The sequence below is a fragment of the Chamaea fasciata genome, unplaced genomic scaffold (assembly GCF_029207755.1).
Source record: "Chamaea fasciata isolate MVZ Bird 193981 ecotype frontalis unplaced genomic scaffold, bChaFas1.0.hap1 SCAF_7, whole genome shotgun sequence".
NCBI classification, from domain to species: domain Eukaryota; kingdom Metazoa; phylum Chordata; class Aves; order Passeriformes; family Sylviidae; genus Chamaea; species Chamaea fasciata.
In genome coordinates, this window is record NW_027094092.1 from 29,992,261 (window position 1) to 30,017,457 (window position 25,197).

A 25,197-nucleotide genomic window follows, 5' to 3' on the forward strand; every position below is an offset into this window, starting at 1 on the left:
ATATACAAAATGAGACAATAAAATATTTATTACCTTCTTATTAATCTTACCAGTAGTTCAAGCCTATTTCTTTTTACTCCCATTCTCTGTCAAGTATCAGTACAGTTTCAGTTGAATGTGCTTTCTCATGACTCAGTTCAACCCTCAGACAGTCAAAGGGAGCAGACAGCCCATCCTGGTCCTCATCAGTAGAAAAGCTCATCTTGCTCATGAAGGTTCATTTCTTGCGAAAGAACTTGAAGTAGACCACACCTCCTAGGATAGCCAGTTCCAGGATGATGATGATTGACAGCAACAACTTATTTGTGGTTATCCTAGAGTTAAAAATTAAAATCCAGGTGTTTTGTTTTTACCTTGTTTATGAAAACAGATTCTAGATCCAGATCACCATTCCCCTTCCCTGTCTCCACAAGGCCAGATTGTGCTTTTCAAAAGCTCTTAAAAGGGCCAAACTCAGTAGTTCACTACTCCTGTTTTCCTGGAATTCCTGTTTAAATCTCCTATTTCAGCAGTAGCAGTTCTGTTCCTCTTCCCCTGTCCCACAAAAGGCAGATCATTGCTCTGTATGTGCCTGCTCCTTCAGTTATGCAAAGAGGAAAACAATACCTGAAGTCCTGTGCTAAAACCCTCATTGTGGTGCTTTTACTTGAACTATGTTGTTGAAGGAAAACTAAAATCTCAAAATAATAAAATACTTTTACCACTGAAAACTAGGCAGTTATCACAACTCCCTTTAGCAATGGACATAAAGGAAAGGGTGTGAGGAGGTAAGTGCCTACTGGGGAATACAATCTATGAACTGGGTTTTTAAGGCTAATTAAACAATATAGCTAAACTGCAAATCCACTGAAGAAGCAAAGGTTTTAGCCATCAAAACAGTAGATGGCTCAGTGTCTCAGGGGCCAGCCTAGGACTAACTGCTCTAGGGCACTGCTGTGGGCTAAACAGATTAGTCTGTGTCATCAGGCATCTAATTCACCCAATGCTGCAGTGATTTATGGCAGAGCTTTTCCCAGCATCAATGAGTGGCACCCTGAAGGCACCATGAGCAATCCACTGTAACTTGCTTCTGTCCCCACCATGGTTTGGGTGGTTACAGACCCCACATCATCCTGACTGAACGGCACACATCAGTGCTGTTCAACAGCCTGTACTCCGTTAAGCAATTGCCAGAGAGGAAAACACACAAATCAGCATGTGCACTTTAGTGGGCACACATTCCCTAAAACTGCCCTGCAGTCCCAGCTGATCCTCTGTTTTCCCCCTAAATCCAGCAGGCGCCAATGCCCAATGCTGCTGTTGGTCACACCACTCACCTGCGGGACATGGAGCGTAGAATCTTACGACTCTTGCTCAAGTTCTCACTTGTGTTCACCAGCTGAAGAGAGACACAAGTTACTTATCAGTTAAAAAAACACACAGCAGCTCTGGAAAGATGCATGTGAGAGCAGCATAAGTTGAAATGCTGCAATGAGTTACAGGACCAACCAGGTACTCTCAACATTGAGACAAAACATTGTTTTCTACCCACAATACCAGCTGGAATTTGCCTCTTTTCTAAGGAGAAATTAAGACTTTTGTGTACACTTGTTGTGACAGGTAGAAGAAGAATGAAAGAAAGGCCTCATAAAATCAGGCCTGCTCTATTAAATTAATAGCTACCCTGTCATTTCTTCTAAGAGTAGTTAAACAATTTGCAAGCTCCCATGCAAAAACAGTCTTGGTACGAAAGGCTCAAAGGCTTGTTAACACAACCTATTCTTGGATTGAAAAAAATCAATAAGATCTGTTCCATGAGAACCCATGAAGAAAAAATGTAAACAACCTGAATCTTGGCATGTACGCAACAAATGAAGTAGTAAGAAAACTACCAGCCAATAGGTGTTGCACATGAGGTCTGTGAAAACTGTATAAAATTAGTTATATGAATAAAGAATGGGCTTTTCCCACATGAAGAAAATGGAGTCCCAGCTAACTTATTACAATATATACTTTCCCTTAGATACATACAAAGATATGCAATTTGACGACTTTCTGCTTCTTAATTAATATACAAGTATCAGAACGTTGGTATTAGCTTCTTTCATTAAGATTAATTTCGTTATCCTAGTTGTTAACACCCGAAGAAAGCGATACTGATGTGTTCACCTCAGTGCACATCAAACTGTTTGAAATGCTGCTCAAGTTTTACCAAAGAAAGAACTGTGTTGCACTGACAGGTCTAAATGACCCAGTGGGTACAGGCTCAGAGCTGTTAATGGATAATCCATTTCAGCTTTGTAATGAAATGAACTGCCCAGCATACCCAGTCAGCTATTAAGAAGCATGTATAGTATAGACAACTAAAAAAGGTATTGCTTCACAGACACGATTCATGATGCATGGCCACTGGTCTCCAGGTAAGATTTCACTATTCCACTTCCAAACCTTCTTAGGGAAGTGAAGGGTAAGCCAGGTCACTTACATCACAGACACCTGCCTGCACAATTCCTCTGTAGTTTAACATACTGCCCGCAAACTGCAAAACTGCTCGTATGTTTCTTTGCACTGAGATGGACTTGCAAACTATCAAATCCATCCTGAAATCTTCTAAGCTCTGAATGGACTTGAAAACTATCCAGTCCATTCAGAGCTCAGTAGATTTCCAATCTTCACGATGAAAGAACAAGTAAGAAGAAAGTCTGCTTCCAGTTGGAATGTGTGGTTCACACAATTCCACAACTCACTGCCTGAGAGGTTCACAACAGAAGTCACAGACACAGTTTAGTGATGAACACAGCAGTGTTAACTGTTGGACTCAATGATCTTTGAGGCCTTTTCCAGCCTAAACAATTCTATGCTTCTATGAATGATCTGTTGAGACGCTGTGACACCTGAAGGACTAATATTTTTTATTTAGCTAAAGGACAAAAACAATACCTACAAATCTTAAGATCAATTACCTTTCCTGCTTTCTAACCCAAATTTTGGAACAGGACAAATCAAATTCTGACTGAAATTACAGAACTACTTAAATGAAAAAGCTACAGGCTTTGTTGCAATGAGTAGAGAGAACTCCCAAGAGCAGGGGTATGCTTTTTGTTTTGGCTAAGTGGGCTTATTTGCCAAACTCGGTGTCCCTGAGGTCACTCACCTAAAAGCTTTACACTCGGGATTCCTTGCACACACAGAAAATCCCATCAGTTTGTTAGTTCAAAAATCAAACTGTCAGTTTTGCCTACATGTGCAAACAAAACAAGTGAACTAGCTTTTGAAGCTTTCACAGCAGAAGCAGAGCTGCTTGAACCAAGGATGAGGAAAAGGCATCTTGTCTGACAACTTTTTCTTCCTTCCTGCAAACATTGGAAAACTAGTAATAAAGTAATTACTCTTCTACTGAATTTATTTTCATTACAAAAACTTTATAACTGCTTCCAAAATCTTAATTTTTACTTGTAATCTAGTCACAAGGAAACTCCTTAACAATTTTCTGATCCGTAACTTTTTCAGTCATGCTATTTTTTCCTAGCAGATCTATAGGTCTAATCTCCCATCTTGCACAGACACAGCAGCAGACGTTTGACCACCGTGCTTTGGACCCTTCTACAGTTATTATTTTTCTTTTACGAGAACAAATAGAAACGTGGCAGCCTGAATTTGGTCTGTGAAAACATCCGATGGGATTACTATGCTGAGGAAGGTCCCTGAGAACAATTACTGGCATACAGCTCCCACTAAAGGAACATGAGATTGTTTCAAAGCAATGCCCAGTTTCCCGCTTACCCTGCTCTTGGTGCGTTCCAGCTGCTCCCGCTGCTCCCCCAGCTCCTCGATGATGTCCGTGCCAATCTGATCCGTTTCTGCAGCGATTCGGTGCGAGCGCTCGATGCTCTCGCTGGCTCGGTTCAGACTGTCTGTGCCCTGGAGAAGCAGCACTCTCTGTGACTGCAGGTTGGTCTGAAAAATAATGGGATGCTTAAGTATTAAGCACAAAGACAGAAGTATTAGGCTTCTGACATTAAAAAGTTAGTGTGACTCCACAGGCCATCCATCTGTGTTAGCTGTACATACTTCTGACGTTAACTGATGCAGCCCAGTTAGTTTTGGCCAAGCCTTGTTCACTTTGTAAGATTATGGCTGAATCTGGTTAAATTTCAAAAAACGATACAGCACTAAAGAGTTAAAACAGTTCAAAAAAACTGTAACAATTTACTCTTCAGTCAAAGAACAGTTGCAAGAAAATAGTATCTTTCTTTTCCAGATGCTAACTTTTACTTCCACTGACATCTAAAGTCAGCCTTATTTGCGACTTCACAGTTGGTTGCTAGGGAGATAATTAAGAGTTAACAGTCAAAAGAATTAGGAACAAACAGCACTAACAGATGGACTGCTAAGTAACAAAGATCTTCTTTTCATGCCAGTAGCCTGGGCTAGAGGATAAGGAATGGTTGCTGACCTTGGGGTCAGAAGGTAGTTTAAAATAAAGTGTTTTCTTAAGCTTCAGAAAGTCTAATCTATCACCCTGCTCTCAGGTTTTAGAGTAATCGCTCAAAAGGAAACAAATGCAAAAATTTCCCAAGCTACAGCAGAAGGAAACACTAAGCAAAGAAATCCCTTCAAACCATCCTCATCTAAGGCAGAAAAATGAAAAGTCCATCTCCATGAACTTTCTGTACAGATGACAGCACTTTGAAGATAATAAGGAGATTCAGTCTCATTAGCTCAAATACCTCTAAGCCTATCTGGTAAACCAGAAATTGGTGAACTTCTTGCATTGTAGGAGCAAAACCACAGCAAAAAAAAAAAGTGCTAGAGGAAAAATCCTTATATTTTCTTGAAATTATTTACACTAAGAATCACTTAAAAGATAATTCTAGCAAAGAACCTATACAGTTTATAGTTCACACTTCGCTAGTTTTGGAGATTAGAACTAGCTGAGTTAACTTCTTTCATTAAGTAGCATCACTTCTGTGTTTTCACTTCTGTAGGGAAATAATTAAACTAAGAGTTTTGGTACAGAATGTTGTGCAAATTACTAACTGCATGGCTTTCCAGGAGTTCCGTTTTGATTACATTCCTATCTTTGTTTTAGAACAGAAAAGCTCTCCTCTGAGTTCCAGGTGTTCTTTCTCCTCTCTGAAATATTCATGTTACGTGTAGAGAGATAAACAAGGAGTTATAAAAGCACAGGGGTGGTTTAAAGTAGAAACACAATAAACAGTGCATCTGTGATACTGCTTTTGCACAATCACAGCAATGTAAAATAAAACTGACATCTAATCCTTACACTCTGTTCATTTTCTGTGGCAAAGATTCCATATTTTGTATCGCCTTGGTTTCCACGGCCCAATCCCAGATCTGTGCTTCTCATCTCTCTCTGGAACATGGACAGGTCTCTTCTGTAGGCTCGGATTTTGCTCATCATTTGGTTGCGGAAAGGCACAGGAGCGTACTTCAGTTCTTCCTCCATTTCCCGCAGCTTTAACAAAACAAAGCGTGTTTATTCTTTAAAGCACCAGATCTATTCTTAACAGCAGCCATACTCAAAACTCAGCACCAGATGAAGGGATTCACATGTTTGTGCTGGACTGGCTGAGGAGGACAACCCCAAACTCCATGCCCCATCTAGTATTGAGTACACCACACTACCAATGCTGTTGAGCCCATGTGCATTTTCAGATACATGGTACTTCAATTAAAAAAAAAATTCTCAAGCTTAAACACTTGATTTTTTTCCCCTGAAACATCACTCTGAATTTCAAAATTTGCAATTCTCACTTTCTTATAGTTTAAGCATTGATAGGATGGGTATCAGCTTTCTATCTCTGTGCAACAGAGACATAGAATGGTTTGGGTTGGAAGACACCTTAAAGATCACCTTGTTCCAACACCCCTACCGTGGGCAATGTTGTAATTCTCTAGGGGAATGGTTTCTCCCTTTGACCCCCTGGAGTTTTCCTTACCACATAGAATGACCCTTCCTTCCTTTCTTGACCTAATTGGCTGAGTGCCAGCCATCCTCCCAGAGTGGGAGACTAGATAAGATCCCTGTACTTCCTTGTTCTTTCTCTTGGCCCCTGGAACCCTTCAAGAATGAACGCCTTGGAATAATCCTGGGGTAAGAGCCTCTTTTGGGAATCTTTTGTCCTGTCCCTCTGAGATATCCCTCCAAAGCCTCTCAAGAGCTAGGCCCGGGGGGGGGGCTGTGGGGGAATATTCTCAGGCAAGGACACCTGCCACTAGACCAGGTTGCTCAGAGATCCATCTAACCTGTCCTTGAACACTTCCAGGGATGGGGCATCTAGAGCTTCCCAGGAAAACTGTTCCAGTGTCTCACCAACCTCAGAGCTCCTAACGCCCAATCGAACCCTACCCTCTGTCAGTTTAAAGTCATTACCCCTTGTTCTATCACTACCTGCCCTTGCTCAAAGTCCTCCTCCAGCTCTCTTGTAGCTCCCTTTAGGTACTGAAAGGCTGCAATAAGGTCACCCCAGAGCCTCCTCTTCTACAGGCTGCGCAATCCCAACTCTCTCACCCAAGTCTTCACAGGAGAGGTGCTCCAGCCCTCTAATCTTCACGGCCCTTCTCTGGACTCACTCCAGCAGGTCCATGTCCTTCCTGTGCTGGCACCCAGAGCTGGATGCAGCGCTGCAGGTGGGGTCTCAGCAGAGCAGAGCAGAGGGGCAGAATCCCCTCCCTGGCCCTGCTGCCCACGATGCAGCCCAGGACACGTTTGGTTCTCGGGGCTGGGAGTGCCCACGGCTGGGTCATGTCCAGCCTCTCACCCTCCCGCACCCCCAAGTCCTTCTTAGCAGGGCTGCTCTCCATCTGTTCATTCCCAGCCTGTGTTGATACTGGGGATTGCCCTAAACCAGTTAAAGGACCTTGCACTTGGTCATCTTAAACCTCATGAGATTCCCATAGCTCACTTCTTGAGTTTGTCCAGGTCCCTCTGGATGGCCTCCCATCATTCAGGTGTGGCAAATGCACCCTCAGCTTGGTGTTACCCGCAAACCTGCTGAGGGTGCACTCAGTCCCACTGTCTGTGTCATTAATGAAGAGACTAAATAACACTGGTCCCAGTATGGACCCCAGGGGACACCGCTTGTCCCTGATGTCCATCAGGACTCTGAGTTGCTGACCATCCAACCAATCCCTTATCCACATAATAGTCCACCCATCAAGTCCACGTCTCTCCAGTTTAGGGAGAAGGGTGCTGGGGAGGACCATGTCAAAGGCTTTACAGAAGTCCAGACAAATGACACCTGCACCTTTCCCTTGTACAGTGGAGTCACTCCATCAAAAGAGGCCACTGGCTTGTCCAGGCAGGACTTGTCCTTGTTGAAGCTGTGCTGGCTGTCCCAACCCTCCCTGTCCTTCATGTGCCTTAGCTATCTTCCAGAAGGATCTGTTCCATGACCTCGCCAAGCACAGAGCTGAGGCTGACAGGACAGTAGTTCCCAAGGTTCTTCTTCCTACCTCTCTGAAGATAGGTACAGTCCCCTTTTCCAGTCACCTGGGACATCATCTGACTGCTATGACTTTTTCAAATACAATGGACAGTAGCTTAGCAACTACATCAGCCAATTCCCTCAGGACTCTGGGATGCATCTCATCACGTCCCACAGATGTATGAATGTTCAGGTTCCTCATGTGGTCATGAACCTGGTCACCCCCTAAAGGAAGGAATTTGCTACCATAGTTCTGGCATGGCAGTCCACTAACCTGAGAGATGTGGGAAAAGGTTACTGCTGAAGACTGTGGTAAACAAGATGTTGAGTACCTCAGTCATCTCCTCGTTCAGATCTATGGCATGGGTAGGCACAGCACCAAATTCACGCTCTGAACATCCAGGCTTGGCAACTGGAGTTACAATTTGCAAGTCCCAAGATTCTGGATGCATGAATTTTCACATCAGCTTCTAATGATAGTTGTAACAAATTCAAAATCAAAGCTGTATGCCAACATGAACTCTCTTACAGAAGGAGCTCCACATCTCATACATCACCTAGAGATACCCATCAGTAAACCCCAGTTAGGGGAATAAAGCATCATGTTCCGCTGTGACAAAAAACAACCTAACAAACTGCACATTGAAATACGAAAAGAAATCTTAATCCATTATGTCTTGTTTTAAAAGACAAGTCACATGGCTTTTTTGGTGCTGCTCCAAAAGCTGTGCAGCAATCCTATACGCTACTACAGCAGGATCAGACAAGCTAAAACCAACATGAGAAAAGACAGCAGGGCCATAAAAAACCCCAAGCAGCAGATTCTCTACATGCCGGCCCTAAAACATCTAGCAATTTTAATTGCACCTCCACCACTCCACTTTTTTCAACAAAGTGAAGGCAGTATCAAAACCAAACACTCAAAAACCCCTCGAAACACACGTGAGAATATTTGTCTACATTTATGTATGTATATAAATATACACAACAGTCTTAACAAACACAGACACACCTATCAGATCAATCATCAAACAGTAGAAAAATTAAACTCCTGCCTGCCAGAATAGGATCCATAACAAAGTAACTTTTGTAAGCACTGTCCTTTTTAAGGCAGCAGTCTTTCAAGCATCAGGAAGACTGGAAGCCTCACACTCACCGTCTCATTGGCTTCACGCTGCTTCTCATCGAATTCTCGAACCAATTTTTTCTTCTCCTCTGGGAAAGTAAAGGCAGTATGTCAGATAAACTATAGAGAAATGACAACAGAACTCCAACTCAATCCATTAAAACAAGGAAGCTGCCACAGATGGCTGGCTGCAGGACACCAGGTCAAAATTTATCTCAAATGGGAACAGCTTGTTCTTACGACAACGTTTCAGAAGGGAGTGGGGCAAGAGAGCAGAAGTCACTCTTCCAAATGCTGAGCACTACGTCTAGTAGACAGAAGAAGTAATTTTCCAAATATTTTTCTGACCTACCATCCTTCAATGTCCACTGACAGAATTGCATGTTGAAAAACGTTTAGTGTGAAAGAACAGCAAAGACACATTCGTAAACAGCTCATAAATATATTTCTTATTTTTTGCAAACACTTCTTATTTTTTGCAAGATTACTGAAGGCTGAAATTATAATTTGGATTTGAACAGAACATCAGGTCAATCTACATTCTCAAGTGAGCCCTGAAGGTCCTGGCAGATCTGGCACTCTGCATTCCCATGGTCATAAAGTACCTAAGTACACAGGATAAGCATTTCAGAGTTCTCTAAGATAAAAGATGCCACCAAGGTACCACCTCAGCTTCACAGACTAAAGCCCAAATGCCTCCCTCTTCTGGAATGACATGAGCTCCTTGAATCAGCCAACAAGACTAGACATTTTAGTTGTTTGAGACAGTCATTTACCCAGATCTGTGTAAATCCTAGCCCAAACCTAGAGCTCTGGAGATCAAAAAATGGGTTTCACTGCTGTTACTCTATTTTTAAACGAAACCTTAAGGCATGTATTTTTCATGTGTTAAAAAGTTACCACAGCTCTCCAACATCCAGGACTGATGAAAGTCTAAATCTGAAACTTTATCTCAACTGAGCAAAAACACATGTTCTGTAATCTTCTGCAAAAGCACTGAAGATGAACACCAGAGGACTGTTGTAGAATACTGCAAGCAAAACCAAATTCTATCAGAAATCTGATAACTATGCACCTAGCTCAATTCACCTCTCTCAAAAGAGTATTATTCAGTCTTAAACAAAATTCTAGGCAGCAGAAAATGTAGACTGCCATCTTGGTAAAACTCCTCCATTTTGATTACAGACAAAATTACATGCAACAATATAAAAACATAATCACAGTGAAAAACCTCTTTCAATAATGCCTTTTGGTAAGCACAGTCCCCTCCAAAAGAAGTAGCTTTTAAACCACTGAGACCTCAACAGAAGATAGGAAAAAAATTGAAGTGTTCAGAACGTTGATATATTAGCTCCTCTCACATACACAACATGCCTAAGCTGTAGACTTTCCTTCTTAGTTCAAAATCAGATTAAGCCCAGTATTTGAACTGTAGAGAACTTAAGACAGAGCTAAAACCCATCATCTAAAGAAGTAGCTGTGGTCTCACGTAGCACACGGAACTATTACAGACTAAGCTACATCATGACTGTTAACATATTACACATCAGCTGGTACCAGGAAATGCAATTTCACAACCCAATTTATTCAGGAAGAACTGCTGACTTAGGAGGTTCCTGAATACACTCTCCTCAACTTCCTCCATGATTTGCCACCATATACATTTGTGCTGATGCTGTTGTTTGTGTAGCTGGGTTACAATTGAAATTATGGACATGAACTGTGGAAAAACAGCCTTCGAAAGTGATTTGTTTCATACAGGTCATTTCACTAATCTGATTCAAGCAGTGAATTAAATCCACTGCTGCCTCAAAGTCATGGAAACCCATCACAGAACTGGAAAAGCAGCATTTCCCTGCTTTGTTTCTCCCCTGCAGACTAAGAAGATGCTGCACTTTAAAGCTTGCAGCCAAAGAAATGCCAGCTTCCAAAAGGCATAGAATCATGGAATGGTTTAGGTAAACCAAGCAGCAATAGCTTGAGACCTTTTTGTCTACAGGCCAACAAGAAATCCAGCAACGTGGCTTGAAAACGTTCTGCTGGATCTGGCCAGTATCCAGAAACACCAAAACACACTGAGAGATTCCCTTGGCTTTGCTCTGCATTGAATCACAACTCAAACACACAGACAGAACTTGCAGCAGCAAAATGCAGCAGCACTGCCTGCACCACAGCAGCATCACCTACACGCTCACTGACATTTCACTGATTTATTTCCAGTCAGTCAGAAAGAGATTTACTGGAAAGTATAGCTAACTCAATTAATGTAGACGAAAATACATTATTTGAAACTTATCCAGGCTGTTTCCCCTTCTTACAAAATTGGAAGGGGAAAAAAAGAGTGTTTCTAGAATTAGAAATTTATCATCTTGTTTATATAGAGTGAAACAGCATTTCCAAACCTCTGCCTCTCAAAGATGTCCCAAGGACTACAGATTCTGTGCTGCTTTAGGAGCATGTGAAATGTCTTAAAAGAGTATTCCAAGGTCTCTTTTATCACCTCCTGAATATTTCGGGATCAGGTAACTCCAAAAATAAAGATATGCTCCCCTCCTCATAAGTACAAGAAGCAAACAAAGAACATTAGTAGAGTGGAATGACTCTACTAGATAGACAAATAACTAAATCTTAAAAAAAAAGAAAAAAAAGAAAAAAAAAGAATAGAACAATTGTATTAAAATTCTTTAGCATATCTGAAAATTCAACTTGCAATTATTTGCAATCTATTAGAAAAAACCCAAGTATTGCAATAATGACTCAGAATTCATTGCTCATGTCTACCACAGTGTCAAGGAGACCTGAGTTTTACTTCACCACAAAACTGATCCTGCTCATTTCTATAGGAAAATAAGTATATCTACTAGAAAGGGTATTGCTTCTTCTAAGCTTTTTATCCATGTTGACCACTAGTGAAATTAAGTAAGGTTTGCAAGTTGTCATTTGTGGGTTTCAACGCCTTTCTTGTACCAAACTTCCTGGAAATGCTGATGACAAGGCCTGTGACCCTGAATTTAGCTCATTATTAAACAGAGAGCCAGGTAAGAAACAAGATGTTAAGCGTTTCCTGCTCAGTGTTATCCAGCACAGACTGGTATATTCTGAACAAACTGTTTTTATGATTTTACACAAAACTGATCAACTTTGGAGAATGAACACTACAGCAGAACGTGGCTGACAGCCCCTGCCCACACTGGGGTACAAAACCCAAGCTGAGCTACAGCAGTGGATTACATTTCTCATAGGAAGGGTTTAATCAGAGCCATCCAACGACACTGGCAAAATCCCCCTTGTCACATCACTTCCTTTCTGGTTCTCAGAACACTGCCAAGTAACAAGGAGCGAATCAGAAGCACAGATCCTTACAGAGGAGTGTTCTGTCAGAGCATTTTACCCACTGGTTTGGTATAAAGAATACCTGTAAAACCAGGTTGTGCTTCTAATGCAACTTAGTGTGGCTAGAATGATAGGTTTTCTCTATTTTATAGAGTACATAGTGCACAAACCAAACTTTTAAAACAGTCATTTAAAATGCAAACATTCTCCAACAAACCTACAGATGCTTCTGGGAAGTTCTGACAATACAAACTGCTTCTATTTCTGCCAATGGCGTTTTAAATGTGAATCCAACATATGCAAATTTAAAAAAAAGGGGGGGGGGGGAACCCCAAACCCCCAAAGTACTGCAGCTGTTACAGAATCACAGAATCAATTAGGCTGGAAAAGACCTCTGCAGTCATCGAGTCCTACCCACCTAACACCACGTTGTCAACTAGACCATGGTACTGAGTGCCACATCCAGTCTTTCCTGAAACACCTCCATGGAGGGTGACCCCACCACCACCCTGAGCAGCTCACTCCAATGTCTAATCTCCGTTTTTGCGAAGAAATTCTTCCTAATGTCGAACTGTAACCTCCCCTGGCACAGCTGAAGACTGTGTCCTCTTGTCCTGGCGCTGGCTGCCTGGGAGAAGTGGCCGACCCCCACCTGGCTGCAGCCTCCTTTCAGGTGCTTGTGAGAAGGTCACCCCTGAGCCTCCTGTTCTCCAGGGTAAACTCCAATTCCAAGAGAAACAGCACGAAACAGCATCCAGATAACAACTCCTCCTCAGAGACTGATGCTGTGAACCTAGCACGGCAGTGCTTGCCTACGGAGCTGAAATTTGCCAGAGCAGAGGCGCTCCAGGGGAGTGATGCCACACACCTGCAAAGCCACCAGGACACGGCAGCAGCTGAAAACACCACAGCACAGCCACCCGCCTCCTCCCGACAGGCTCCTACCAGGAGCGACGTCTGCAAAGCCCCCAACACAGTCTTGAGAGGACACTGCCTTCCCAGTTGCTCATACACGCCTGTCTAATGAGAGGCACCCGAACACTTCCGCCACGGCCCCGCAGCCGGCGGGGCAGCTCCGGCCGGAGGGACCGCGGCCCCGAGGGACGTCCGCTCCCCCTCCCTGCCTCACCGGCCGCGCTGCCCCGCAGCCGCTCGGGGACGCCCCGCAGGTCTCCGTGCAGCCCGCGGAAGATCTCGTGCAGCCGCTCCAGGTGCTCCGAGGACGCGGACCCGCGGCCCGCCATGGCCCCACCGCGCCCCCGGCCCTGCCCCGCCCGGCGCTTCCGCCGCCGGGGCCGCCTCGCGCACTGCCTGCTGGGAGCTGTAGTCCCGAGGCGGCGGCCGGGCCCGCCCCGCGCGGGGGCGCTCGTCCGCCACCGCCACGGAGCGCCACGGAGCGCCGCGGGCCGGCAGCGCCGGTGAGACCCCGCGGCTCCCCGGTACAGGCGGGACCCGCCGCCGCTGCAGCCGCCGCCGCGCTTCTCCCAGGCCTGGGCGCCAGCCCACGTGTACATCGTTGCAGACGCCTTGCCAGGGTTAATGACATGAACCTCGGCGTGGGGTTGTAAAAATGTGTTTCAAACGCCACTGCCGACAGCCGCCGCGGCGCTGTCCCTGCAGACATTTCTCGGGTCCTTAATTGAGGAATGCGTTTCAGAACGTTTCGAGGGACGCAGGTCGGAGTCGTGCAGTGTCCGGGGTAAAAAACCAGCGAGCTGCTGGCGCGAAGCCTGCCGTCCACCGGCTGCCCGCAGGTACCCCCGGCGGGGGCGGGCCCGGTAGCGGAGGTGCGGCTGTACGCTTGTGGGCGAGGCCAACGCGGGAGAGGTGGTGGCCGCGGGGTGGGGCCCGCGCGGGCGAAGGCGGACCCGAAGGGGCGGGGCGGGGGCTGCGGGAAGGCGTACGCTGGCGGTGCGCGGGTAGCTGGCGGCAGCGATGCTCAACTGCTGGGAAGCCGCGCTGGGCGCCGCCGTCTCCGTCCCCGTCCTTCTTTTCGTGGCAGCGCCCTACATCAGGTGCGTCTTACCGAGCGCAGCCCCTGCCTTTCGCGTATGTCCAGCCCCGCAGAGCCGCGCGCGTTGGGGCGCGGAGCCGGCGCGCTTCGCGTCTCAGCGCGTGTCTGTGTGTGCGTGGCGGGAGTGCGAACAGCGGGAACCCCGTCCTACAGCCCGCGATGGGGTCGGGAGTTATTCAGGCCTCCCCAGCTCCAGCGGCCCGCTGACACTGTGCGGCTGCCGGGGCTCGCTCATCCCGGGCACCGCCCGGCGCGTTCCCCGGCCTCTGTCCCGGCCCCGGCGCGGTCGCGGAGGAGCGGCAGGGGGCGGGGCCCGCGTTCTCCTTAGCGGGCGGCGGCGCAGCCCATTGGCCAAAAGGCCCCGGGACGCGCGGCAGCAGCCAATGGGCGCCGTGGCTCCACTTGACGCACGGACGGGGCGGGGCCCGAGGGCGGGGCCGCGCTCGGGAAAGCGCGGGGGACTGACTGGGGGGCGCGTTCCCGGTGTCCCGATCACGACCGTGTCGTGACCTGCCGCTTCAGGTGAGGGCGCCCGTGACTCCCTGGGGCCCAGGGCGCAGCGGTGAGCCCGAGTGTTGATGCGAACCCCCAGATTCAGAGTGCTGATGAGCACGTCCAGGTGCTCGGCCCCAGCCCGAGCCCCCTAGAGAGGCAGAGGTGACTGGTGCCTCCCCTCTTGCAGGCGGTATGTCGCTGGAGGACGGTGTAAGTCGACAGCAAGGCTGGAGGGGAAGGTGGTGATAATCACAGGAGCCAACACAGGCATCGGGAAGGAGACCGCCAGAGACCTTGCGCAAAGAGGCAAGTGCAGTCTTGTCAGCAGGCATCCCTGTGCAGCTGGGATGGCTGTGCCTTGTGTCAGGAGTCCCTTTTCTGGACCTAAGGAAGAGACGTGTTGTAGGCTTATATTGAAGTAAACGGGATTCCAGAGTTACTGCAGATGAGCCAAAGTACTGTTCCTTCAGAGGCTGTAACCACTGAGGTGCAAGTTCCCAGTTCCTCAACTGTTTCCATTGCTTGGACTCCAAAAATGTGCTTTAGGGACATGAAAATGTTTTGCACTGTAACTGATTCCAGAGGACTGGGGAAGTTCCTGGACTCTGCTTGTATGAAGCTGGGAAATGCCATAGGTCCACAACTGTGTGTTTTAGTTATTCGTGTTTCAGGCTAATTTGATGTAAATGTTATTTGGGTAACTGGTAAGAAGATTAAACTACCTGTTCACAGTCCATTTAGACATTACTCTGGCTGGAATCCATCACCTTTATGTGCTCTTGGCTTGATGTTCCCATTATAGAGGCAGATACAACCCTGTCATACCAGTGTTGTTGTGTGCACTCTTGCCCTGGGAGAACCTGGACAGAGGCACTTAAGATGTGCGTTTGCCTGGTCTGAAAGCATCTTTTAGCTCGATTGTAGCTCACAATTGACTGGGAAAGGCTTTGTCCCTTCCAGCCACCCCCAACTGATGCCAGTTCCCCAAAGAAACAATATATTGTTTGTAACTGCTGTCATTGGTCAGCCGACTTGTCGTAGCCTTGATCATCAGTGTGCTCCAGTGATCTCAGTTTCTGTTCCTGTTGTTCCCCCCTCCCCTCCTTGCAGGTGCAAGGGTAATTATTGCCTGCAGAGACATAGCAAAGGCAGAAGCTGCAGCCACTGAAATCCGAGCTGAGACAGGGAACCAGCAAGTCATTGTGAAAAAACTGGACTTGGCTGATACAAAGTCCATCCGGGAGTTTGCTGAGAACTTTCTTGCAGGTACAGTCTCTAGATTCTTCTTTTTAGTGAGAATATTTTACAAAGGACTGCTGTCTGCTCTTCTAACCATTGCCAAATTCCTGCCCTGCTTGTCTCTATGCCTCTTGGGTACTGTGGTTCACAGCAGGGACTGGTCAGAGGCCATGAGCTAGACCGTGGCAGGAGATGTATCCTTTTTTTAAGGTGATGTGGCTCCAAGTCAGACAGCAAGGAATGACTTGTGCCACCTTCTTGTTTGCATTCTCTGTTTCCTTGTTTAAGGATGTCTGTTGTTTCTTGCAGAGGAGAAGGAACTCCATGTTCTCATTAATAATGCTGGGGTAATGTTATGCCCTTACTCCAAGACTGCTGATGGCTTTGAGATGCATCTGGGAGTCAATCATCTTGGTAAGGCCAGTGGAATCATGTTTGCACTCAATATGGAATCATAGAAGGGTCAGATCGTTTGGGTTGGAATTGCCATTAAAGATCGTCTTTGAACATCAACATCTGTTGCAAAATGCCAAAGGAAAATCCTGCTTTCAGATTTTCTCTTCCTCATTCTTCCTTTTACAGGAAGGATGGAGGACCAGAGTCAGAGTTCTGGAGATGCGCTGTGGTGAATTTGCATGTCATGGGTCCAGTTGAAGTACCTGTATGTGTTACCTGGGACATTTTGCAATGCATGAGAGCTCCAGCTTTTTGAAGATGAGGAGCAGAACTTGAAGGCCCCAAAAAAGTGTAGATGTTAATTCAGGGGAATTTAACAGAAATTTTCTTTTTCCTGGACTTGAAATGAGGGCAGCAGAAAGATAACACATATAAGCAAGCAGGGGAACCCTTCCTAGAAGTATGACTTTTCATCTCCCCCGTAGGTCATTTTCTCTTGACTTTCCTCTTGCTGGAGTGTCTGAAGCAGTCGGCCCCAGCCCGCATCGTGAACGTGTCCTCACTGGCCCATCACGGAGGCCGAATCCGCTTCCATGATCTTCACGGGGAGAAGAGCTACAATTGTGGCCTCGCCTACTGTCACAGCAAATTGGCAAACGTGCTCTTCACCCGGGAGCTGGCCAGGAGGCTGCAAGGCAAGTTCCAGAGGCAGGTGGGGTGTTGATCTGCTTGGCTTTCTGAGCACCACGGATGGGGAGAGTGGATTGAAGAAAGGGCTGCAAATTGCCTATGCAGAACTTGAATGGTTTGAGGCAAATGCCACTGAGAGCTCTTTGCAGGAAGAAAATATCTCCTGTCTGTGGAACCAGGAGACTTACAACACAGATTGTCTTTACAACAACAGGGTAGAGGAGTTCAGTAGCTTGGCACAGTTGAATCTATCTCATTTTCCTTTGGTGCTTGTCAAAAACTAGCTGCATCCAGGCACAGTTGTGGTATGTGGGTGGAAGCTGAAAACAGAGCTACAACTGCAGTCTCCAATGCAAAAGCTACTGCACACTCAGCTACCTTAAAGGCTGGTGGCCTGTAGAACAAGCATAAGATTAGATAGTACCTTGTAAGTCACATCATCTGCTACAGTTGTGTCATTCAGTCCTGTTCATAAACTTAAGTAGTATTTATTTACTATAACAGAAGCAGTGTTTTCCTCAGGAAATTACTATTAGAGTAAGTCAAAAGAGGCAGGTGTTCTCAAAAGCCTGATGTAAACTGCTGCTGGTTTAGCACTCAGGCCCTCTAGCACTTTTTTTTGCAGAAGGCACATAATGACTCCTGTCTTTAGAAGGGAGCAGGGGATGCTCCAGTGCCATGGATGTGTGATTTAAACTGCTTCAAGAATCACCATCAAAGGTATTAGCAGAAGTGTTTTTAACCTGATGTCATAAAAGCGTGACTTAACAAAGTTTGATGGCGAGGTTCACTCTGTTACTTACGTGGAAGACACATACAAAGGAAAACTGATTTAGAATTGAGTTAGAATGGTTCCCACAGGACTGGAAACACACTATGTAAGAAAGACCCTCCTGTTGAATCACGAGGCTCAGCATGGACCCCTATGCTTTTTAAACTCCTTAGGGGGCTAGGTCTAGTTTTAGTCTCCAGCTTGGACGATTTATATGTAATGGAATTATCTATACAAAGTTTATCATAATTATTACTGAGTAGCTTCATAGACTAGTAATGTTTCCTCAGGACTAATTCAGCAGTCACTTACCAAGGATTTGTTGCTAGCAAAGGGCCTCTCTGCCTTGGTTAAGGAAGGCTCTCTTAGTCTCAGGTAAGAAATCTCAAAAAACCTGGAGAGGCATCCATGCTCCAGAGTTACCCGCTGTGCAGTCCAGTTGCAGTTTGAGCTGAGGTCCAGTTAGGCTCATCCAAAGGTTTGCTGTTGGTAAAAGGTCTCTGCCTTGAGGAGCAACCTTGAGAGGTGAGCCAGCTCAAGGGGAGATTGTCACCCTGCAGTCATATTGCCTAGCAGGGAGAGCTCAGAGAAGGCTCAGTTGGGCTGTAATATTTATGGAATGGAGTGGTTGGCTTGTATTCAAATTGTATAGAAAGGAAAAGGTAGACATGACACTCAGTGCCTTACATACCTTACCATCCACTTACTTGTTCCTGGATAAAAGAGTATTGGAAAAGCCACGTGGTGCTTGTGTTAACTGCCTGATGGGTGTTCCAAGTTCATGGGTGCTGATACTCACTGGCCTCTGTGGGTTTCCTAGAGGAGTTTTGGCCCATTTATGGCTCAGACCTTTACCTTCTTTGGAGCCTCTACCAAACTACTGCTGATTTGGCTAAGAGGTCAAGTGTATCCATCACATTCAGCATGGAGTAACTACAGAGGACTTCACTTACGCTCTGTATCCAAGTCTGGACTCCTACTTTAAGTTATAGAATATCTACATTAAGAATTGAGGAGTATATTACCCTTCTTTAAAAGACACTTTGATCCATGCAGATTTGTCCTGGACTACTTTATTTTGCCACAGGCACAAAAGTCACAGCAAATGCTCTCCATCCCGGTTCTGTCTCTTCTGAACTGGTCCGGCACTCATTTGTAATGACTTGGCTGTGGAAAATTTTCTCCTTCTTCCTGAAGACACCTTGTGAAGGAGCTCAGACCAGTATCTACTGTGCAGTAGCTGAGGAGCTGGAGTCTGTGACAGGACAGTATTTCAGGTGGGTGCAAGCTGATGAAGTGATACTCTGTGGAAGGCAACTTTGTTGGCTGGGGAATATGGGACCTACTGTCATCCTTCATTAAGAAGGGACCAGGTGAGAGGCTGTCTGGTAAGACTGAGGGTGACAAACACTAGCACATCACCCCTTCCAAGTCTGTTGCAATCGTGTTAGAAGAAACACCTGACCTGTGCAATACTTCATACAATAGCATATCCTTTAGCGCTAGAAATATGAATATATTAATTAAAGTGCAGAGACAGGAGGTGAGATTTTCAGGTCTGGCATGTGACCAAATAACTTTTTCCTCCAGTGTGATAGACCCACCAGCTGGGAGGGACTGTTGCTGGGCTGCTTGTCATGCTGTCATGGAAATGGTCTTGTTTAGCTCCCATTACACAAAACCTGTTATTTTTTTACTTTTTTGACTTGCTCCAGGACCCTACACTGTTCTCCTTTTCCCATCACCAAAACCACAGCCTAGAGCAGTTTCAAGTCATCATCATTCTAGATTTGAAGACTGCCCTTTGAACAGATTCTCACAGATATGTCTGCCAGCTTCCCATTGTGTGTAGAGCACTGTAACAGTACTGTTTTTTGGGAATGAATATGAAAATTCGTCTTTTTTTCCCACCCCTCCTGCCTCACATGGGTGCTGTTGGAGCCATTGTGTCTTAGCAGAGCTTTCTTCTAGTGATTTGTGACCAGATTAGTCTCTGTAATGACATCACCTGATCTTCATTTGAGAGTTTGTACCATCTTAATCAGACTTGAATATATAAATAGACATCTTAAGTCTTCCCCTGACTGTCTGTCTCAGGATAAAAATGTAGCATCAATGTCCTGAAGTACAGAAAACTGGTGGAATTTAACCTCATTTAAAAAAAGGGGAGTTTTGGACATGGTGGTAAATGAGCAGCTTCAACAATAATTCACAATTTACATTGGACTAGCCTAGAATCCTCTTCAGTTTCCAGGCCATAGACTATAAAATGCAAGTGTAGACATTAAGAAAAGAATTTGCATGCCACAGTGAGAGGTGGGGAGTCCACCAGTCATTTCAGGAATATTAAAGACTCCATCTAAAAACACTGAACTGAATAGAAACCTTACAAGATGCCATTTCCTCCGTGCTCTTAAACTCCCAAGTTGTTGCAGTCAGGACCTGTTTTCCAGACTTTTAAGAGTTGAGACAACAGATAGAGCTAGACTTGCTTGCCAGTTCTTGGTGCCATTGGGAGAGATTCTTCCCTAGCTAGTTGGAAAGAAATCTTCTCATGGTGGCTTAGCACCAACCCTTGCTCACTTGCTGGATAGCCTCCCACTGTCCTTGAACTGATCTTGAATTAAGGTGATAGAGAGCAACTCCCTAATCTTAAAACATTTCAGGGTACTAATGTAGATGGAGATCTTAGACTTGAAAGAATAAAAAGAATGTTTTTCTTACAGTGATTGCCAGCCAGCGTACGTGTCTCCACGGGGCCGGGATGACGAGACGGCAAAGAAGCTCTGGAGCGTGAGCTGTGAGCTCCTTGGCATCCAGTGGGACTGAGCAGCACCAAGAGTGTCCCTGGCTGGGCCCAGTGATGCTTCTCTGGGGAACAGCAGTGCTGAGAGACCTCAAGAGTAGAATGCTGATACTTCAGCTGCCCTAAGAATGGCTCTGTGGGCACAGTATAACTTGAATTTCTGGAATATTACACTTAAGGATTGAGATTTGTATGCAATCAGTCCCTCCTCCTAGCTGGAGAATTAGAGTACTGATGCAGGGAGCAAACTGCTTGTTATCTCACACAGCAGCTCGAGGCTGTGGTTCTCTGGCTTTAGAATAGAAAGGGAGGTTGCAGTCTTAGGTCTAGATTATGAAGTAACAAGGAATCACTTTAAATAAAGTTTGGTTGGTTTTTTTCCTAACAGCAATAATAAAAGGGTAGGACTCTAAACTTATGATCTATGAGATTACTTTCAGTTTGAACTGGCAGAGCAAAAACACTAGGATATTTTCTGGCAAGGTATGTAAAACAAATACTCTCAAGCACACAGAAACAGGTCCTGGCCTTTTTGTGCTAAGTGTTAGGTAAAGTTTTTACATGGAGTCACTTTCTCTGCACGCTCTGTAAGAAGCTGAACCCTAGCCACTGAGGTATTTTGGCCCTAAATGCCTACTGATTGCAGTGAGTTAACTGAAGGTTGGCAAATCTTGCAAGAACCCAGGTTTTGGTGCAGGTGACTAGGAGGTTAAATGCTGCAGGAGGGCTGCAACTGTGCACAGGCAAGTTTATAAAAAACATGTCTCCTGTGAAGCACTGAACAAAGACAGTGTAAAAGTTGTTACAGTACATCTCCCAAGCTGCACTTTAAATTACTTTTGAACCTAGAAAATAGAGCAGAATGAATAAGGAACATCTCAGTCATGTTAAAAAATACTAAACTTCAGCTGAGACTTTAGCTTTAAATGACACCAAACTCCCTAGACCGAAATAGCTGAAGCAGGAGGCAGGACTGTCTTGGTATTATGGTCAAGCTGGCTCCAGGATAGGAAGGTAAGACTTGCACAGAAATCCTTGCATTTGTCTGCCCAGCAGTTACTGGTTGCCAAGGCTGCCAGCCTGCCCCTGCAGGACCACACAGCTTGCACTTCCACAAAGCAGCTGGCTCAGGCCACGTAGCACTGAGACTGCTCCTTTGGAACTCCAGTGCTACGTGAGCAAATTGCTGGCGTGTGATCCATAATCAGAGATTATTTCTGAAAGAGTTAAGCAGTCAGAAACCAAGTGCCACAGCTCACAGGATTATCTTCTGCTTCTGAAAAAAAAGCTTGGAAGTTTTTGGACTTGTGTATGACCCTGCCACTGTGACCAACTGCCAGTTTTGGAAAACAATGCTAATTTTAATTCTTCCTCTCTGGATGCTGTCTATGCAGATCAGTCGTGTGCTACCTCTGAGCAATACTAAATAAAGCCATTTTCCTTTTACAACAGGACCCTGTATCTTCTTTCAGAAATGCTGAATCAGTTTTGAATCACATTTTGCACCTGCCTCACTAAAGTAGAGAATTCAGTTCAGGTAACATTTTAAAAAGTCTCTTTGTGTTTCTCCCTGTCACTCTACCTCCCCTCCCCCTTTATGCTTCATCCCAATTATGAAGCTAAATACACAACTATAATGTAGCAGTAGAATGTTACCTACCACTGGAGCCTTGGCTTGCTTTCTCTGTGTTATTCTCTAATCTTGAATATGGCTTCAGGAGCAAGAGAAACCATTTTTTAAAAAAGCAGAAAGGTGTCTCTGGTGTGAAACAATTTTGCCTTTGCAGGTCAATGCTCTTCTCAAAGAAGTATGATTGTAGATTTAACATAAGACATGTTAAATAAACATTTCCACAGACATACATCCACTCTCTTTGACCTTGAGCAAGTAATTTGTACCTCTCAGCTGATCTGTAAAAATGAGGAAACTAAAGCTCATTTAGCTGTCTCAAAGGGAGGCTTGTAAGGGAGAGTTAGATTAACTTGCAAAGCTCCCTGAAGAGGATTACTGAGTACATATAATGCATGAGGCTGAACTACCTAGGCTACCTAGCTGCTGGGGGGACTTCTAAAGATGTGAAGTTTCAGTCGATCTAAATATTGAGGATACTCAGTAACAGATAAATTTGGTATGACAGAACAATTATCCCACTTCTAATTATTCCACTAAGCATAGCCAAAAGCAAAATGAAGATCTAGAAGGAGACTCCTAGCTCTGCAGTGATAAAAAATAAACTGAAAATACATTAACAGTCATAATACTTTTATTTTTTTATAATTGTAAACAAACCTTGGTCAGTAACAGAGAAATTCTTTTAAACTGGCAGTATTCAATCCCTTTTTCCTGCTCAAAAATTCAAAGCCCCTTGATAATTGCACTATTTATGACACAAGGTAATTAATCAGGGTCAAAATTCCAGTTCTGCTGGTACAAGAAAGATCCCTACGATTCCAGGTTAAGAACATCAAACAACAAACACTATATAAAGTGCATCAGGTACAGTGCAAAGAGGTCAGGAAGAAAGGCAGGTATGGGACTGACGGGTCTGCATGGCAAGCTCCACTCTCAGTGCTCTCTGCAGCTGAAGGAACTCAGAACAGGTAAGGTTACAGCACTGCAGATCTGGATACCCACACACAGTAAAATGTCCTCTCCATAATCAGAGATTTAAAAATGACTGAATCCATAGGTAGTGTCACGTTTTAGGATTAGCCTGATGGCTGTAAGCTGATGGAAATCTACGTCAGTCTGGCCAAGGAAACAAAAGCTTTCATTAGTACTGCTCACTAATGAGATAATGCAAATCTGTAGCCAGGGGATTCTCAAAGCTGTATGTGGTCATTTCAGCTCTAGTGAGCAGAGCAGAGCACCTCCAAAGAGAGGTGTTTGTGTCAGCTCTTGAAACCCTGAAGAAGATGGACCAAATTATTTCCAACACCATGGAAGTCTGTTCTTTCATTACAGTGAGCTTGGGGATTGTGCAAAACTCTTGACAGTCTCAATTATTTTCTGTACTAAAACTATTTACAATTACATTACATTTCAGAAAACCGGTTGGTTTTTTGATGTAAACAACTTTTTAATGAGAAAGTGAATTAGTTTTCCTGCTTGTGCTGAAATACATGTAAACAGCAAACACAAACTCTTGTGGAAGGTCATGTTTTGTTCTTTTTTTTTTGAAAGTTCTACTACTGTCTACCACATTTCTGCTAATTTCTCATGTCCCAATACCTGTCACAGAGAAGCAGCTTCTTTTTTTCAGTACTCTGAACACAGACATTACACAAAGACTGCTGCTTTTTTCATAAAACTGATTAACCTAACACTTCCAGAGCAAAACCCATCAATACAGGGCATGTCCAGTTTGGTGTTCTATTTTACTTGACAGGGACAAATTACCCTGGTAATAAATAAATGCATACTTACGTGACTGGGATACAGACCACCTGTTTAATTTTGCCACAGCTTGCTCTATCCTTATTCTTTGCTATACCTGATGAAAAACTGTGGAAGTTTACTGTCAACTATTCAGTCATAAAGCTGCATCGCAATGATTTATTGGGTATTACCATAGTAAGGAAAGAGGCACGTGATTTTTCAACTATTTTAAAGGCTTATTTTCCCTTTGTACTCCCCTTACAAAATATGCCCTTTATAACTTCATTCATCTAGATGGCACTAGCCCAAGTGCCACATCTGTGGCACACATCACACAGTGTGACTGGTAAATATGAATCTGCCATAAAGAATCAGTTCCTACCTTTTCAAACAAACTAAAAAAACCTGGGTACATTGTACTAGTGAGAGGGATAAAAAAGAAGTAGCAATGATTTGTCTAGAGGCTTAAAAAAATCTCTGAGTTTTAGTCCTTGTCCTTTAGAACTCTCCAATCTTGAAAATTTTACAGGAAACATCACAAAAATTTTATACTCTAGGCTACACTGAGTTGATTAAAATTTTTCTGTCCTCTCTATATATGTTTTCTGGATTAAAGATAAAACACGTATTAAGTTCAGTGCTTTTCAAAAAATATCAACCCTCCAAAAATTAAAAAACAACAAAACCCAAAAACTAAAGCCGGAAACAGAAGTGCTCTCTTCCACGCATCTAAATCCCTGCTCGTTCAGTTTGAAACTGCCCCTCTCCCCCCCTCAAAAAGAGAGCCAAAAAACACCCTGAGGTAGTGACTGTTTGTCAAAATACAGGACTGGCACTTGTAATTTAGTTCCCTTCCTTTCACTGGAGGCACATCAGCAGCATCCATTTGCCACCGACATCAGGCAACAGAGTTCCATTTTACCTAGAGGCTGCTGAACCAGACACCTTCGAGCTGTCTTGAAGCCTTCTCCTCCATCGGCACGATGGCGAATGTCAGTTCCACGTTACTTCCTGGTGCCCTGGGGAAGCCGATTCCTCCCCTTGGGCTGGTGCACCGAGAGCCACTGGGCACAGATGGCCCTGACGACGTGGTCGCCGCTGCTCTCGGCCAGCTGCCGCACGTGCTGGACCAGCTGCACGGCCCGGCCCTTCTCCTGCCGCACCGACACCAGGTACGCTGAGCGCAGCTTGTTGCACAGCATGTAGGCCTGGATCTGGAGCACCAGAGGCAGGCAGAGCTTGGTCAGAAAGCTGTAGCAAACTCACTGGACAAGCCTGAGTAAGGACTCACGGGAAATACCCAGCTTAGAACCGTGTCATATGAGTAGTAGCACCACATTGCCAAACACAGCATGGCACGAAGCAGATCTCAGTGAAAAAAGATGGGCAAACAGGTGTGTTTGATTAAGTTTGTGTCTTGTACACACTCCTTTACTGTATGACCATGAAATTAGTATCAGGAGCCCTATCTCGTGCATTAATTACAGTATCCTCATAGCAAAGTCTGAATCTGTCAT

At 44.9% G+C, this 25,197-nt stretch overlaps 3 protein-coding genes across 4 annotated transcripts in view; 1 reads left to right on the forward strand and 2 right to left on the reverse strand.

The window, feature by feature from the left end:
• Nucleotides 1-52: 52 nt before the first annotated feature.
• On the reverse strand, nt 53-13,418 carry VTI1B (vesicle transport through interaction with t-SNAREs 1B). Its single transcript, XM_066188265.1, is given in 9 exon segments — nt 53-314; nt 1,317-1,378; nt 3,763-3,936; nt 5,267-5,458; nt 8,587-8,645; nt 13,019-13,160; nt 13,162-13,278; nt 13,280-13,375; nt 13,377-13,418. Coding segments are annotated over 9 exon segments (966 nt in total). The 5' UTR covers nt 13,404-13,418; the 3' UTR covers nt 53-217.
• LOC136292484 (retinol dehydrogenase 12-like) lies at nt 13,314-21,750 on the forward strand. 2 transcript variants are annotated; one of them, XM_066188268.1, is made up of 7 exons: nt 13,314-13,588; nt 14,586-14,704; nt 15,509-15,664; nt 15,947-16,051; nt 16,519-16,728; nt 18,583-18,772; nt 20,222-21,750. In XM_066188268.1, the coding sequence occupies exons 1-7, from the start codon at nt 13,536-13,538 to the stop codon at nt 20,322-20,324; spliced, it is 936 nt and encodes a 311-aa protein (XP_066044365.1). In that variant the 5' UTR covers nt 13,314-13,535; the 3' UTR covers nt 20,325-21,750. The 2 variants fall into 2 exon arrangements, with proteins under 2 accessions (XP_066044365.1, XP_066044363.1); XM_066188266.1 differs by lacking the exon at nt 13,314-13,588 and adding an exon at nt 13,776-13,904.
• An 813-nt stretch (nt 21,751-22,563) lies between these two features.
• ZFYVE26 (zinc finger FYVE-type containing 26) overlaps nt 22,564-25,197 on the reverse strand; it is a 47,446-nt gene continuing 44,812 nt past the window's right edge. The window contains exon 41 of the mRNA XM_066188270.1: nt 22,564-24,894. Coding sequence (XP_066044367.1) covers nt 24,685-24,894 — 210 coding nt within the window. The 3' untranslated portion in view covers nt 22,564-24,684. The remainder of the gene's footprint in view (nt 24,895-25,197) is intronic.